Here is an 18,243-nt window from a genome sequence, read left to right on the forward strand (position 1 = left end):
GTGCATGCATTAAAATTTCCCTATAAAGTATTTTTTTTCGTGTGGTACACAATGAAACAGCTGCCCTTATGCAAGGCCTTCCTCTTCCTGTCTGTCATGTGTGTTTCTCCTTCCTCAGATGATGCACTTCTGCCACCCAGTGGCCGTTTTATGGCATTGAAATTGCTCTAAAGCCTAAGTCATTGGTGAGGAGTTGCATCATCACCTCGTTTAGCCTCTCAGGCAAAAAAAAAATGTAAAAGACATAAATACGTTGTTGTGATCGGACGTTCGGGTTTCTAAAAATGTATAACTACGTCTTTGGTATTGAATGAGTTACATGACCAATAGTGAAATATTATAACATGTCCTACTATCAACAGCAGAGATACCATTTGGAAAGCTACACATTTCTATGTGGCACAAACATCTGTATAAGAACAAAGTAATGTGCCAAGTGTGAAACTCTGCCCTAATAGTCAGTGAAATTAAAAACTGGGTATAGCTAGGTAGTTTTTTTTTTCAGTATCATTGGTTGCTTCTTTTCATTATTAGCTTCATAGCGCTGCATGTGATCCAGATTGGTTCTCCCTGAGGTGTGATATTAGGTTATAAATATTGAATCAAGACGCCTTGCTTTACCCTCACATAACCAGCGCTTCACACTCATTGCAAATTGCACATTTACAATCCAAAGGTGAAACTTGGAAATAATTTCAGAGTGTAGGTATACTGAGTTAGCGAGCTTTGTTGCTCCATGGAGCATGGCGCTGTTTGAGGACTCACGTGGGTGCCAATATCAATATCGGCAGAAAAAAACCAATACTGATAGCATTCTATATCTTATTTTTATGGCAATATTCCTAACATTCCTAATAATAATAGATGGTAGTAGTATAAATACTTCATCTGTGTTTGTTTTGCTAGTGTTCTTATTTGATGCACATTGAGTTAGGTTTAGGTTTAGGTTTTTGACCTTCCTTGTTTCACAACATCACACAGGGGCACCTCAATGTCAAACCCATATCATGAAACAGATGCAATCAGTAGGTTGTTGCTCATAATGTTACCAATGTGATACACTTGCTGTAGGTTTGAATGATGGCCGCAATGATGACAGGTTAATCAAGCAGATTTTAAGGAAATAACCAGAAAGTCATGTCTTATAATTAATGCAATCGCTATTCCTACAAGTCTCCTTGAACAATAAAAATAAACAAAGCGACTCAAAATAATCCAAGAAGTTAGTAATGAATTGTTGTAACAATGTAACTGCGTTATAAAGTGAGGGCAGAAATAAACATGGTGAATCATACTGTAGATGTGGCTCTACATAGATGAATGTAGAGTGGTGTGGCCCCAGGCCATTTTTCTTAATGACACTGTCACTTTTATTCGTGTAACAATATAAAGCAGGATTCTCTGTCTTTCTGTGCAGACCATAATCATTCCACCTCTTTCCTCTATAACGAATGTCAAGAATCACAGTACAACACTGTATCTGGGCAGAGCATTGGTGAGACACGGGATGGATTGGTGAGACAAGGCAAGGAGTGGGTGGGTTTGGGGTGGGGTGAGGTGGTGTGTGTGTGTGTGTGTGTGGGGGGGGGGGGGGGGGTTGTGCAGAAAAGGGCAGAAAAAGAGAACCATTTTCACAGTGCCTGGCTGCGTTGACATGAGAGCAGTGCATTGTGGGTACTATAGGCCTGGGGGAAACCATTGGAGCAGAAGGACAGAGATGGGGGAGTCTGTGTGGTACCACAGCTCACACACACGCACATGCACATACACGCACAAAGACATGCACATGTGCCTGGTATACATCCGATTCCTAGAAGAGTGATAAACATGCAGCCCATCATATTCTTTTCCCAGTATTCTCCTAAGGTTACATCATTGTGTCAGGTATGTGACGCTATTGTGTACTCCATTTGACTATACTCTTGGTGTACATCACTTGGTGATGTACAGTAATGATGATCATGCCTATCAGACAGGGGGGATGTCTGTAAGAATGATTTTATGTAAGAGAGTCAGATGGGAGGGGAAATGTAGGCTGGAATGCAAATTTAGTGTGGGCCGGTTAGGGCCAGTTTTCACTGGCCTCCGCTCCACTGAGCTGTAGACTTGTGAATACACTAGCACACTAACTTGACAAGACAGGCTGATGACATCACATGCCATGGTACCCCCCTCCTGCCCATTCCTCTGGACTCCCCCAGACATCTCTTGAGTCACAACTGGGCTGACCATACACACACATCCACGTGCACACACGCACACACACACTCTATTACTGTGTCTGCGTGTGTGTAAGGTGGCAGTCACATCCTTTGCCACGTGCATTGGGTTTGCTGGCGCAACACACAGAGCCATAAATGTCAGGTCAGTCGTTAAGATGTTAAGACCAACTGCATCTGTGTGTATTTATTGCACATCTCAATCAGGCTGAGTAAGATTTGATTTGCTGCTGTTTTCTGGCTATGCATATAATGTCAATTGTAATTGCTAAGAAAACACTCAAATGTAAACACCAAAAATATGTACAGTAGCCTCTACTCAATATATGTCACATGGATTTTTAACTATTAAAAAAAAATATATCATTTGAGTTGTTTCTGCATTTGTTGTGTTGCAACGTTGACATTAAAAGCAAGATGGCAGATGGATATTAAAAGTTGACAATACCCTTTAAAATGCCAATTTCTGAGGATGTAAACAACAAAACCGTTTTCTGCAAATGAGAAAACAACACTTCACACCAATTCCAAAACAAATTTTAAAACCTGAATAAATAAAACAACATTGAAGGTGTGTAAACCATTTCATAATGTGACTAATCACATTCAGTCATGTGTTAAACAGTCACACATACCAACAACGACTAACCCTTGAGAACAGTGGTTTTCAAAGTGTTAGGTGAGTCTCACCGATGCCAGAAGACTTCAGGGGATGCGCAGCGTCTTGAGAAAAATAAATAAAAACATATTGTGTTATACCTGCTAAACTAACTTCAGATGTGTCAAAGGCAAAATTTGTTGGATTTTGTAGTAAACAGAGTCTGAACATGTTTTTTTTCCTTTTAATTCATTTATAATTTTCTATCAGTGATGTGAAACCTTTTAAATCCACTGGATCTTATCACTTGACAAGATAAGCGGAGTAATTTTTCACTCAAATGGTCTTTCCTTCTGTATAAAAAATTATTTGGGCACACTTGGACTGGCCATTTTGTCGTGTTATACAAATGTATCATCAAGAAACTCAAAGATCTGATCAATATAAATACTGCAGTCAGGTAAAATGTTTCCATTTATTTTGTATAATACATACTGAAAGACATATCTACCTTTATGTAGTTGCCATGACTCACAAATAACAATTCAACTGAATGGACAGTAAAAGTTTGCATGTGTAGATGTAATTTTGTGCAGCAGTACAATAATCCACATGAACCCGTAAAGTTGTGGGAAAACAACAAGGCTGAGTCCAAGTTTTGTTATTGCTTCAAAAATTTACCCATCGTCCCTGAAAGAGTTGTCAGAAAAATATCCTTCATAGAACATATTTTCTCTGCAAAACTATATCACATTATTAGGCACAAACAATGAAATTCTCTATAAATATGTGCATTCAGCACACATACACACAATCAGCATAAATAATAACACAAAGACTTTTTTCCTTCATCACAAACAAATTAAAACATAACTGAAAACAGCTGCCTACTTTGAATTTCAAAATTAGACAAGATAACTATAAACAACAGCTGAATGAACCAAATGCTGAAATTCATTTCAGATACCAGAGATTTACTAAGATCTACAAATACAGAGTAATAAATATAGCAATTTGTATCTACTGTATCTGTGATATGCATCTTTCTATTTTCTCAAGAGAAAATAGATATCTCTGTTTTTTTATTTCCAGTTCTTCTTTAGTGCATAGACAAATACCTGTGTAAGAGGGCTACCCAAGTTTCAGACGACATCACAAACATGAATCTCAAATTACACTCCTCTTCTTTTTCTCACACTCGCACATGCACAAACACACATATGGCATCCAAAGATGATTAGGTTAAAGGGTTGAGGCCCACGTTTGAAGTTTGGGATATGTGTCATCATCTCCTACGCAATAGCATTCTCCAGTGGTTCCTTCTCATCCAGTGTGGCATGCTCGGCTGCACGAGCCGCTGCCAACTCCTCATTCTTCTTTAGCTCCCGCTGATATTTGGCCATGATGGCAGCATATGCGCAACCATACACTGCTGCAGCCAGCATCATCAGACACACTACCCCACACACCACACCGGTGATGATCACTGTGGCAATGGCATGGCGCAAGTTGACTGGTCGGTGCCTTTGCTTAGGCTCGCATTCTGGCAAACTTCCTCCTCCTCCCCCTCCACCAAACCCCTCCCCCATTTCCATCGGGACATGGAGCGCGTGGCTTGAAGGATGAGCATGGTTGCCATGGATGTGGCCTCGCAGCAGCCGTTCCGACTCCAGATGATGTATGTTGGCAAACAAGTAATGGTAGCTTGTGGTCATACATGCATGGAAAAGCTGGTAAGGGACCTTCTGTAGGTCTCTGTCCCTCATCTCGACAGGCTGGGAGCAAAGCACCTCATCCACTGCACCACCTTGAGAGCAGAGATATACATCATCAGTTATATTATAATCCTTTTGGCACCTCACTATAGAGATGACCTCAGTCACAGCTCAGCTTCAACCAGTTCATGGGCTTGTGAGGCAGTGTTAATTAATCTAGCACTTTAACGGCTTTCTAGAATTGGCCCTATGAAGTTTGTTATGATTAATGGCAGGACTTCAGCAGCCGCCCCCTGTGTTCACCGTAAATCAATATTTTATTTATTACTATGTAATCCAGACAACACATTGTAGTAAATCTCTGGTCTTCTCTTCACTACACATTCTTGCATCCAGGACTATTGTTCTATTTCTCGCTAATTATAATTTGCAGCCTTTAAAGAAAGAGTGCAAAATGCAGACAGGCAAGCCAGCTCCAATTTTGTTACATAATACTGTGCATGCCAGGATAGCTGTCATGTAAATAATCTTGCCTGTAATTTTAAACTTAATCACCCCCACAAACTCTTTTTATTTTTAGTTTGCAGAGGGTATGGCATACAGTTACCGGGTAGTGTAAAGCACACGTAAACTGTAAACAGAAATTTCAGAAAGCAAATCAATATTTCAGAAAACACATTAAGAAAATGCTAAACAAATGAACATTTCAGTAACACACACATGCAGAAGTGTGTTACGTTTCCATTTATTTTCTTGCAACAACTTTGTAATTGTCATATATGTAGGCTTAATCTTAACGTGGTGTAACATAAACAGTGTATCCTTTTCTTTAATAAAACTGAAATGCTGAAATGCTATTTTGCTTCACCTTTGGTTAATTTGTTTCCTGAAATGTTAATTTGTTCTCTGAAAGTTTTTCACAGTTTATTAAAGTGTATGTGCTAAATCCCCCAACCGGGTTTGTCAAAATGTTATCACTTCCTGTAAATGTGAGATTTGGTACATTCCCCTTCCAGTTTGGGTCATTTTAATTTGTTTCACTTTCTGTTAAGCAGCACTTCTTGGCCACCATAACTGCAGATATACAGTAACTATCACTGCATAGCATAGTGAATAATGTTATCATGGTAACTTTATCCAGTTGTAAACAGAAACTTGCTTTTTCAGTGTAAAAACATGTACATGTGTACACATGTACGTTTATAATCGGATCTACTAATGCACTGACATAAACTGAAAAAGCTCCATTTTCACACACAAAAAAAAAATACGGTGGACTCCGTCTTGTATAAATCAAACCAGAACAGTAGCTCTTCACAACTGCACATGAAACAACACACACAATCCACATCCATCCTATTTTATGATTGGCCTGCAAGAGGTTATGAAATATGTGTGTATGTGCGTGTGTGTTTATACTACATATATAAGACTTATTTTATTGTTTGTATTATAAAGTTTCATCATTTCAAAAGCACTGAATGTGATTATCTGTTGGAATTATTGTCCAAACAGTGCTCTCACCTTTGAAGAGGTAGGCCTCCAGCCACAGTTTGAGGCCTATAAGGTGGCAGTCACATTTCCATGGGTTGCCTCGTAGTGTGAGGCTGTCCAGGCGGCCCAAGGCTTCCAGCAGGGATCGGTCCAATCGTGTTAGCCTGTTGTGGGCGAGTCCCAAGTGGCTCAGGTTCCTCAGATTGTCTCCCAAGGCTCCGGACAAGCCCCATAGGCTGGGAGAAGGCAAGCAACACAACACCAAATTAGCAAAATGACTTTAAAATCCAATAGTAGTCTGATTTAGACAGTTGTGACACCTAACCTGTTGTGTGAAAGATCAAGGTGTGAAAGTGAGTGAATGGGTCCAAACAACCGCTTGTCAAGCTCTCTCAGGCTGTTGTAGGCCAGGCTGAAGCGCTGCAGGGTTCTGAGCCCCAGAAGAGCAGTTGGGGAAACAGATGTGATAGAATTATTTGATAGATCGAGAATGCGAACCAGGGGTATTTCTCGAAAAGCCACCGATCCAAGGCCTCTGATCCGATTGTCTTGGAGATATAATTCTTGGGTGTCTGGATGTAATCGTCGGGGAATGTCATACAGGCCGCGACCCCGGCAGTCCACGACTTTGGTGTTTGCGTTGCAGCTGCACTCTTTGGGACAGGCATGTGAGTGAGAGAGGAGGGAGAGGAGGCAACATGCCAGTAACACTGTAGAGACAAAAAGTACAATACATTACATTTAAAACAGGACAACGTTTTCAGGTGTCTTTTTTTCTCCTTTATTTAGCCAGGTTAAAAACTCATTGAGATTAAAAATCTCTGTAACAAGAGCGACCTGGCCCAAGTGGCAGCAGCGCAATAAAAAATGTTTACATATTAAATCAGTGAATCACCACCTTATAGTGGTGGAGAGGTTTGAGTGCCCGAGTGATCCTAGGACAGGGGTGGGCACACAAATTCTTTTTTTTAAAAAACCTTTAACATCGAAACTGTAGCTGGCAACATGACTTGCAGTGCCACTGCGGCACACAAGAGTCACCAAAATAGTCAGATGCAATCTATAGTTTGAACAAAAAAGCAATCCAAACAACACAACATACATGACGCACAAAGCAACCTACCTAAAGCTCCATGTGGGCATACAAATAAATACCTATGCACAATTCCTATGCCAAAAAAACACCCATATATTCCTGCCGCAAAGCATGCTGGGTAGCTTGTGGTACTCTTTCTCCCAACATTTTGCTGTGTTTGTTGCAATTTTGCTGGGTTGCAAAATATGTTGAGGAGGTCGTAAGAGAGGAGGAGTTAACATACTCTTGAAATCCAGTATTTTATTGTTCATAGCTCATATTTTTGTTGAAGCTGGAATACCCAGCATGCCTTGCGGACATTTGATAATAACAATGTTAAATTACATGTTATATTTAGCGCTTAGTTTATCACCCACTTAGTAGTAGTAGTAGTTAATTTATGTGATGCATTGCTGCGAATGTATTGTGTTTTCGTTTTGTTGCACCGTGAGCAAGTATGTCGCTCTGTTTGATGACCACCTATATAAAGATGGCCCATCCGCCAAATTTTTTAACCCAATGTGGCCCGCGAGTCAAAAAGTTTGCCCACCCCTGTCCTAGGAGGTTGTCTGGGGCTATATGCCTCTGGTAAGGTCTCCCGGGGCAAACAGGTCCTTGGTGACGGGTGAGGGCCAAGTTTATTTATAAAGCACATTTTACAGCCACTACTGCCCCAAAGTGCTGTAAATGAGTAACAAACAGTATGAAAAATAGCTTAAAAAAATACAATAAAAAGTACATCTAAAAGTACAAATAAAAAACAGATAAAAAATAAAAATATCAGTTAAGCTTGCGTTAAAAGCCAGTGCAAGCAAGTGTGTTTTTAGCATTGATTTGATTTGGGTGGCAGTCGAGGGCGGGCGTCTGGGCGACCTGGTCTTCAATGGCCAAATCTAGTTCTTGGGACATGGAATGTCACTTCTCTGGCAGGTGAAGACACGCGCAGGTGAAGAGAGGGGCTGAGCTGTCAACTGATCACCACCTGGTGATTAGTTGGATTAGATGGCGGGGGAGAATGCCTGGCAGACCCAAACGTGTAGTTAGGGTGTGGTGGGAACATCTGGCAATGGCTCCCATTTGTCGGGTCTCCAACTCCCACCTCTGGCAGCGCTTCGCCTGCATCCCAAGGAAGGACCAGGATATTGAGTCCGAATGGGCCGTATTCCATGCCTCCTTTCTGAGGCAGCCGGAGCTGTGGCCACAAGGTGGTCGGTGCCAGTCATGGCGGCAAACCCCGAACGTGATGGTGGACACCAGAGGTTCAAGTTGCCGTCAAGCTGAAGGAGTCCTATCGAGCATGGATGGCTTGAGGTACTCCTGAAGCAGTTGACAGGTACCGGCAGGCCAGGCGACACACGGCTTCAGCGGTTGTCGAGACAAAAACTTGGATATGGGAGGAGTTTTTTGAGGTCATGGAAAACTGTTGTTGGTTGGCCTCGAAAAGGTTCTGGCAAACCATCCAGCGCCTCACAAAGGGAAAGTAGTGCCCAGTCCACACTGTTTATAGTGGGGATGGGGGTCTGTTGACCTCGACTGAGGATATAATCGGGCATGGAAGGAATACTTTGCGCCCCTTCTCAATCCCACTGACATACCTTCCATAGAGTAAGCACAGTCTGAGGACACAAACGCGGACAGGTCCATCACCATGGCTGAAGTATCTGAGGCAGTGAAAAAACTCCTTGGTGGCAAAGCAAAGTTTCACCCTGAATTCCTCAAGGCTGTAGATGTTGTGGGACTGTCTTGGTTGACAGGTCTCTTCAACATTGCGTGGAAGTCGGGAACAGTACCTCTGGATTGACGAACCGGGGTGGTGGTCCCCCTTGTACGATCCTTGTGCGACTGGAGCAGGAGCCTGGTTGGCATTGCCAGCAATAATTCAAGCCTGTTTCTGGTGAACGTTGACCTCCGCCAAGGCTGCCTTTTGTCACCGATTCTGTTCATAATTTTTAATGGATAGCATTTCCAGGCGCAGCCAAGGTGTCGAGGGGGTCCAGTTTGGGGAACTTAGGATCTCGTCTCTGCTATTCACAAACGATGTGGTCCTGATGTCCTCATGGGCTGTGACCTCCAGCTGTGGTTTATTGAGTGTAAAGCTTCTGGGATGAGACTCAGCACCTCCAAATCCGAGGCCATGGTTCTCAGTCAGAAAAGGGTGGATTGCACCCTTCCGATTGGGAATGAGGCCCTGCCCAAGGTGAAGAAGTTCAAGTATCTCAGGGTCTTGTTCACAAGTGTGGGAAGGTTGGAGAACAAGGTCAAAAGGCGGATTGGCGCAATGTCTGCAGTAATGCAGTTGCTCGGACTGTTGTGGTGAAGAAAGAGCTGAGTCGCAAAGCAAAGCTCTCAATTTACAGCTGGACTCACCCTAAGAGATAGGGTGAGGAGCTCAGCGTAGAGCCGCTGCTCCTTCACATCAAGAGGAGCCAGTCGAGGTGGCTTGGGCATCTTGTCCAGATGACTCCTGGACGCCTCCCTGGTGTTCAGTGTATGCACAGCTGGCAGGAGGCCCCAGGGCAGACCTAGGACATGCTGGAGGGATTATGTCTCACAGCTGGCCTGGGAACGCCTTGGTGTCCTCCTGTTGGAACTGGACGAGGTGGCCAGTGACCGGTCTGGGACTGGGCTTCCCTACTGAGACTGCTGCCCCCGCGACCCAGACCCGTGTAAGCAGAAGCAATTTACAGTAAACAGTTTACATGTGCACATATTAAAACAGTGTATTTTACAGTCAAATAAAATGTTTACAACCACCACGTTTTTTTGCCAAACCTCCTAATCAAGATTTAAATGTGTTTTGCAAGCTCAGCTCTCTTACAGACAGCTTGTTTTGGAACTGGTTCCAATCTGAAGGGCCAGATAACTGAAAGGCCTTTTTTCCCCAGTTTGGTTCTCACTCTCGGGAGTGAGAAGAAACCGCTCTTGTGAGTGTAAACTATAACTGGTAGTAGGTTTGTAAGGGATGTGTAGATATGACGGAAAAAGACCTAGTAATGATTTCTAGATGAAGATACCAGTGAATGAAACAACGCATAGAAAGAGATGGCCATCTGACCCGGGACTACAAAAGACTGAGAGTTGAGATGAGCTCCATGATAAACTGTGTCAAGTGAATGTAGTGAGTGTCCTGGCGTGTACTTATAAATGATGATGACCCATAGTCCAGAAGGTGAAGGTGAGAGCTGTCTCAGACCACTGCCAATATATTTATACTGTGATACTTGCTGGATTGCTGTACTGCTGTGAATGATTATAGATGGCAGGTTTTCACGCACATCATAAATGTAATTCGTTTTGTTTTAGTGACAATTTCAGTCCAGACTGATTGTGTTGTTAAGTGGAAAATGCCAGTTCAAATTCTGTGAGAGCGTGACGCAGTGGTAAATTTTTGGCTCTTACTTTGTCCTTCTTCCCCACTCCGTTTGAAGCCCTTTTTTTAAATTATAAGGGCTAAATAAATTGGAGGCTAGCTAGTTAGCTCACTAGCATGCTATGCTTAAAGCCGTGGCTTGTAGTTAGAGGTTTGCTCTAACTACAAAAATATTCCATTTATTAATATTTAAGCCTACTTCTCGAAAATTTATACTATTCTACTACGTTACCTTGCATTGCTCTTCACGAAGCTCCACTCTTTTGCTGTGTGTGTGTATGCTAGGGGCCCCACCTCCCCCCACAGAGACAAAGCGACTGCCTGATTGACAACAGGTCTCACTCTGTTTGGCATTGTTTTATGGAATGCCTTTGCTCTATGACGCGTCTAGGTCCTGAACCAATTCTCAGAGTGCAAGAGAACTCCTTCCTACCTGTTTGGAGGTGAGAGACCAGGAAAAGAGACATAAATGCACATGGTAATACAGTATATGGAGGCCGTCAAACTTATGGTGTTCATTTTCATTTATCTTGTGATTAATTAATTTATTATCATGAGACATTTTTTTTAAAATGAGAAATCTTGTTCACAAGATTTCGTGACACTCCTAATATCCATGTATTGTCGTTCTGTTTGAAGATGTTGTGATGTTTGGAGTTCGGAATGTCCGTGAATGCACCTCACCCTGTGGTGAGAATGAGAGATTGAATGAGGGACGTGTTTGTGAGTTGGAGATATATACAGTGGAACCTTGGTTAGCGTGCTCCCTGGTTAGCGTGTTTTTTACTTAACATCGAAAAGGTATGCCAAAATTTTGCCTTGGTTAACGTACAACATGGCACGCATCTTGTCGTATCATTTATACAATGCGTGAGTCCAGAGGTGTTCTTAATGTATTTTTATCATAAAACGTCCTTAGTATCTAACAAAGAAGGTAGCTTACAGAGTTACAAAATCACATCCAGTGCCAGAAGTCAGCTACGTAGCCTGTTTACAATGTAATCAGCGGTCTCAAACATGGTACGGTATCATCAATGACAAACAAAAGGGTTAAATGAATATTTAAGGTTTCTTTTACCTTCGGTGAAGACGTGAGTCTTGAGTTTTTCTTGTGAGTTTTTCCAAAGACACGATGTGGTAGCAAGATCATCTTTGTCATGAGTTATTTCTTGAATTCAATTCAATTCAAGAGTGTTTTTCAGCCTATTTATCAAAATTCTGGCACTTAAAACTTTTTGTGGCTCCATTTTTTGATTATTGAGAAACACTATTGAATTCAAGAAGTAACTCCTGGCAAAACAGGAAGGTGGTTTCCGTGTGGTATCACATCACATCAAGAATCACGTCTTCAGTTAAGGTAAAAGTAACATTAAATGTTCATGTATCCCTTTCATTTCTTTCATTTCATCATTTAAACATATGTATATGCATTTGGAATTGTTTACTGCATGTAAAACTATAGTTGCAAAACTATAAAAATCAGTGGTCTGCAGTCAAGGCCATCAAAGCCTTCTCTGCTGGCCTAACCACTAACAGAAGCACTGGCTTACATTCCAAACTTGAATTTGAGTATTTGTTCCATTAAATTATATAAATGTATTCTCAATAGTCTTATTATCGTCATTTTGGAGTGTGTTACTTGGCTGCAGTGCTTCCAGTACTGTATGTGTATGTTAAATTATTTTTGTCCAATCAGATTTGAGCTTCTCTGTGTTGCCATATCAAGGTAATTTGCCCAGAGCCTTTAGAATCAAATTCCCAGACATCCCGGCGAGGTCGCTGTCACATAAATAGTAGCAATGGGGCTGTTTGCCAGATTCCTGATTTGACTTCTGATTTGCCGCAAAGCCAGCTTGCAGGCCCCGAACTCTGATTTGTTGATCATAGCATAGTGGCAGACCCCCTGTCCTGACTGGTTGATCAGAGCAAAACTGTTCTGCCCGGTAAGTTACGCTCACAATGGCTGACTGAGGAAAAATCTCTGGTATGTGTATTTTCCTTAAAAAGGTTTGATATTTTTGTCATGTTATTACATAAATATTGATTTTGAACTTCTTCAGTTGATGTTGTAGTGTAGATGTTTAGAGTTGTCTGAACCATGAATCACCAAGCCGTTACATTTATGCTCGTCAAATTTGGGTGAGCGCCATGTTTACAAGCACTGGTGTACCGGTGGAAATTTGTTACTGACTCAAAGTTATTAGCAGTAATGTAAGTCGGGCGTATTGGTGACTGTGTATCCAAAGATAAGGGGACTTATATTGGTAAAATATTGTAGTCGCGGCAATCTCAAGGCGGCCATGGCTACCTTACTTAATGGGTTCTAAACACCTGTATGGCGCATTCCTATTGTGGTGCATCATTTTCATGCTGGCTCTCACGGTGTCTGGTGAAAAAATTATTGTTCCCACTAAAGGCCCAGATACCAAATGCACTACCGGCCACTGATAAAAACGCGTTTTGTGTTAACATGTTTGGTTTTCTGGAATGGATTAATTGGATTCCCATTATTTTTTCATGGGATACTGTTAGCGATCGTTTCAGTTAGAGTCAGACCTTCTGGAACGGATTAATGACACTAACCAAGGTTCCACTGTATATGATGTTGAAATTGCACTGTTGTTGATGCATTCAGGTCAGAATAAAGTTAATAAAAGTGACTGTGTCCATCTGCTGCCATTAACAGAGAGGTGTGGCTTGCCATGGTGTCAATGCATTAATTACGCTCAATTACGCATAATTAATTAATAAATTAGTTACCGCTGTTAACGCATGATTTTTGACAGCCCTAATATTTACTTACATTTTCCTGATAGAACTGATCCAAAATAATTTTTTTTTAATCATTTTGAAAACACCAATCAGCATTGGATGTCGGACATTACCGCCACCTACAGGATTCAGGTATTTGAACTTGGCGGGGGTTGTGCTCTTACACAGTGCTCTTATTTTATGATGTGTTTTTTTTTTTATTTTGGAGACAGGTTTACTTACATAACATTGCAAATCTCTGTATTAATCTCTATATTTTAAAACAGTTGAAAATGTTGTTTATCAAGTTAGCACAAACAGCACAAGGCTGAGTATAATAAGCAAGACCATGATGCTCTCGCCCACCCTTCCAGTCTGCTTAGACATGGGCCTTCCGTGACGTCAAAGTCTCGCACTATAACCCCTCACCCACTCTCTACCCACACACAAATCCATACACAGCAGATATTGGGTGTCTGATTCCCTTTGAGTTGCTTCACATGTCCACTCCTCCTGGAACATTACAGTAGTATTTATAGCATTGGCTGGACTAGCTCGTGGCTAAATGAAATGAAGTTCAGGCCCAAACCTGGGAATGTAGCAGTGTATTTACAGATCTTGAACTCATAGATACAGCACACCATATAAAAGTTTTGACACCGCATTTTAAAAAATGGGAACACTCCAGTCAAATGAGAATTAGCTCATTCCCAGAATGTAAGAACAGTGCAAATCAAATCATTAAGGAGCACAGCAAGATCAAATTCTGTGATCATGTGCACTACAATCACACACCAGGAGTTTAATAGAAACATAATTTCATTCATTTAAATTTGCCATAAGACCTTGTGTGCTGTGCTAATTTCACAATGCAGTTCAAATTCCGCTTATTTCTAAATAGCACCGTAACCTCGGCACAAGTTTGCGCCTTGAATTAAAATGTGAGTGTTTGAATGTTTGAATTGCGTGGTCACAAGTTGAATATTTCAGCTGTGTCTTATATTAATATTAAACAAAGAGCAACCATAAAAAGGTATTGCTATTTGGAAATGTTAAAGTGGTATCAAATATTTGTTGATAGGTCATAGGTCATATTTGTTATATTCTGTAGTTTCCTTCAATGAAAGATTTCAGAAAGATGTTGAGGTTAATGTAGTATGATATACTGTAGTTTCCAGCACTTTCCTAGTAGGATTGCGTATCGTTTGCATATTGTTTTTAAATGGTGCCGGTGCTTAAAAGAAGGAAAACGTAAAAATTTTGTCCAAAAACATCGCCTTTTTATTTTTACAGAATTTTGTGACATGCAGGTTGAACAGAATAGTAATTTAAATACTTCAATAATATACATAAAATGACAACTAAGTAATACATTCACCAATATGATTTCAAATCTACAACAAATTGTCATAATTATCACAGCAAAAACATCAGCAATACAGAACACAGAGAATGTGTGTACAAATATGCAAGATTTTACAGCACTTTAAGGGCATACATTCTGCACAATTCCAGCAGAAATTGATCACTGTTATGCAATTGTGGCGATGTTACAATGGTACCTATGTTGACTGTTACAATGGTGTTTGCTAGTTAATCCTATATGCAAGAGTCCTGTATTAATTTAACAAAATTAAGTCAGTGTGACGACCTGCTTGTGTTGTAATGTTGATGTTCAGAATGCACTTCTCCATTAGTGTGATTGGTGGATCATGAGGAAGTGTTGTGTTGCTGATTTGGGGAGCGACAGAGAAACGGGTGTGCGAGTGTAAGAATACGGTGTTAGAACTGAGCACTGCGGTTGGCATCTTAAGGTCGGCAATTAAGTTTAAAAAGAGCATTAGGTTATGTGCCTCTGTCAGGACCCTAAATTACTTACGAAAGGTTATTTACACGATATTGCCTTCATGTACTTTTTGCAGGTGGCTGAGTTTGCATCTTTTGAGGTGAAGTACAATGGCACTTTGGCCTGAGTATTTTATCTAGATGCTCACCGCAAAATGTTAAAGTGATGTCAAATGTAACACTATCAGTTCACTTGGCAGTACCTCACTTTTGCTTCAAATCAGTTCCACTAAATTAAGAGTAAATCAATTCAGCACCAAAATGAGGCACTGTAGCTACTTAGTTTTTGGGTCTGGTTACTACCATGTACGTTGGCTCCGGTGCCATTATGATACAAACTTTCGGTACACATCCCTCAGTTACAGGATATCCCCATAAGTGTATTTCCTTGAAAATACACTCATAAGTATAAACAGAGCGCTTGTGTGGCCGCACATAAACAGAGCATCAGCTCAGTGGAGCGTTGCGACTCTAGAACGAGGTCAACACTGAGAATGGCTCTTTGCTCTGATGAGTCCCTCCACCCCCAAGTATACATGCAGAGAGGCTTGTAATGATGTGCACACACAACCCACAGCAAGTGGCTACCACTTTAAGTTAGCCTAATACCAATGCATTGCTTTTTGGAAACAGAAAGATGCGAGAGATGCAAAAGTACAGTACAGCAATGAACAAAACACATAGTTGAATGTTACTGTATGTGTAACTATTTGAATTCAGAAATTATTTTCATTAGGTGCAGCCACTGCTGTATTACACAACTGTTTATGCATTTCGAGATTGTACCAGCCCACCTTCATACTCTCATACACACATTTGAACAAAAACAATCCTAAATAGTTCTCTCACCTCTCATATCTGCTGGGCGTCCTTCAACCGCAGGAGTTTGCTGTCCTTTTTATCTCCACTTTTGGGTTCAAGTGACTGACCCTTCTTCAGCATCCATTAGCCATCATTAAGGCTGAGATGAGTTTTCCTGACTCTCATCTTGGTTGGCTGAGATGGTCAGTGAGTAGGATTTTAAAATAAGCCAAGATACGGCTTTGAAACGTGCGTTGCTCTCAGAATCCCCAACACTGCCTACAAGCATGAAACCCCATCAGAGGAGCCGGATCAGAACACAGAGCTTAGTGCCAGCCAGTGTGGGAATCATTGAAGCTCTCTCTCTCGCTCGAGTGCTCTCTCCCTGTCTCTCTTCCTCTTGCTTGCAGCCTGTTTCTTTCTGTCTCTTTTATTTTCCATCACGCTGTTTTTTTGTGCTTCGACATATTTTTCTCTCTTCCCTTTGCCTTGACGCTATGTTTTTTTTTCTCTAAATTGTACATCCTCTGCTTGCTGCTTGCTTGCTTCCTCCCCCTGTCCCTAGTTATATCAGTAAATGTGACAGTGTGTCGTCCCTCGGCAGACAGCTGTGCTTCTTAAATCTCAGGGTGCACATGCACTTTGACATTCACGGTCCCGATTTCTTTGGTAAGAGCTGCACGAGGTAAAACTGGATCTGGGATCTGCCGCTGCAAAAACAGAAACATGAAGCCTGGCTGCCCAGTGCGGTGCCATCCTCAGATGCTAATATGCAAGAGCCACGGGCAGAGAGAATGGCAGAACACACTCCCAGAGCTGCAAAAAAAAATCATGCATGAATGCACACATGTGCATGCACACACGTAGACACAGTAGGGTATTAAGCTGTTGCAGTAAATCTACATTGGATGGTTTTTGCATGTACTGCAAATGGATGGACCACTAAGCTCTCTTGAGCTCTTGGGTCACTTGAAGGAGAGGCAAAAAATGGACAAAGGATGAGGCTGGAATAGATTAATGAGTGATTAATGATTATTATATTTAATATGACCTTGGATCATGTCCTCCTGGCTATGACCCCTTATTCATCCACATTTTCATCCTATTTTTAGCTGAATGCTTTTGATTCACCCTGTCATATTAAACTGTCATTCAAGTCACAGGCTTACATACATGATATTGGCAATTTAGTTATATCACACTGAGGGGCAACCCATTTGGTCAGTGTATGTGCATGTGAGACTGTAATTTTGTTTTATTGGACAACTATTTCTGTACATGTGTTGTACATCACCAGCCCTATTCAACTTCACGAAAGTCTACCCTATTTACACTCACAAAAAATAAAAAATCGTGCATGGAAAAAATTGCAGTAGTCCTTAAATCTGCGGCAGTAGCAACACTCCTGCTACTTAGACGATCTTTGACTATCTTGCACAAATTGGCAGTCTATGTTTGTGGTCAGGGCAGTCATTTTGATAACATGTCTTTGGGCACTGTACTTCTGTTTTCAGACAACATTGAAAGCTGGAATGTTATGAGTATGTTTGCACATCATTTTTAATAATTAAGAGACTATACTATTTTTGATGGTATGATTGATTATAATCTTATAATTATTAATATGATATTGATTAACAGTATTATTAACAATATTATTAACAGTATTAGTGTACATTTAAGTTTCTGAGCATCTAAACCAAGAAAGAAAAATAAAGTAATACAAATGAAAATAAGGCCTGTCCAAGTTGTACAAATGCTACACCTGATATGACCATTTGATTCATGTTTCTTTTGTCACACAGTGCAAAAAATGTGGCATTATTGCCTCAAGGGCACACTGCCTGATTTGCATTTGATGGTATGGTGTTGATTAGTGTCATTCGAAAACCCATCAGTGTTCTGATTCACATATACAGTATTTTTATTTACAAAGCATAGTATCAGCCTTTTTTGCCAAGATATAAAATGAAGACACAAAATTACTGCTTTCTCTCCACTTTGTGTGTTTGTGGAAAAATATGACTTAATGCGGATGAAGATGATTTTGCAACCAATGGGGTGTGATTTGTCTTTTGGCTTTCACAATCCTTAGTCGAATTCCAATTAACTGTAGGCTTTAAGCCGGTTGTCATCTCTTCCTGCCTAGGATTGTGCTGATGGGATATTGGCGATGAGTGGATTTGGAGTGGATTTTATGACTCTTCATCTTTGGATTCATAAACCCAGCTCAGCACATATATACTGTATACCCCTACTTTCTTAAAACATACCCTGGAAAAAATGAATTCCCCCCCATAATGCAGAGACCTCTTAAAGGAAAACTGCACCTTTTGTTTAATTTTGCCCATCATCCACAAATCCTTATGTGAGAT

The 18,243-nt window shown here is 41.0% G+C and overlaps 2 protein-coding genes across 6 annotated transcripts in view; one reads left to right on the top strand and one right to left on the bottom strand.

The window, feature by feature from the left end:
• Positions 1-18,243, top strand: part of cacna2d3a (calcium channel, voltage-dependent, alpha 2/delta subunit 3a) — a 166,391-nt gene that overhangs the window by 126,714 nt on the left and 21,434 nt on the right. The window lies entirely within an intron of this gene.
• LOC129169431 (leucine-rich repeat and transmembrane domain-containing protein 1) lies at positions 1,521-16,601 on the bottom strand. Its single transcript, XM_054755873.1, has 4 exons — positions 15,917-16,601; positions 6,352-6,736; positions 6,057-6,262; positions 1,521-4,624 (listed from the first exon to the last, which is right to left on the bottom strand). Exons 1-4 carry the CDS (start codon positions 15,921-15,923, stop codon positions 4,110-4,112), a joined length of 1,113 nt encoding a protein of 370 aa, XP_054611848.1. The 5' UTR covers positions 15,924-16,601; the 3' UTR covers positions 1,521-4,109.

This window comes from Dunckerocampus dactyliophorus, chromosome 1, assembly GCF_027744805.1.
Source record: "Dunckerocampus dactyliophorus isolate RoL2022-P2 chromosome 1, RoL_Ddac_1.1, whole genome shotgun sequence".
NCBI classification, from domain to species: Eukaryota; Metazoa; Chordata; class Actinopteri; order Syngnathiformes; family Syngnathidae; genus Dunckerocampus; species Dunckerocampus dactyliophorus.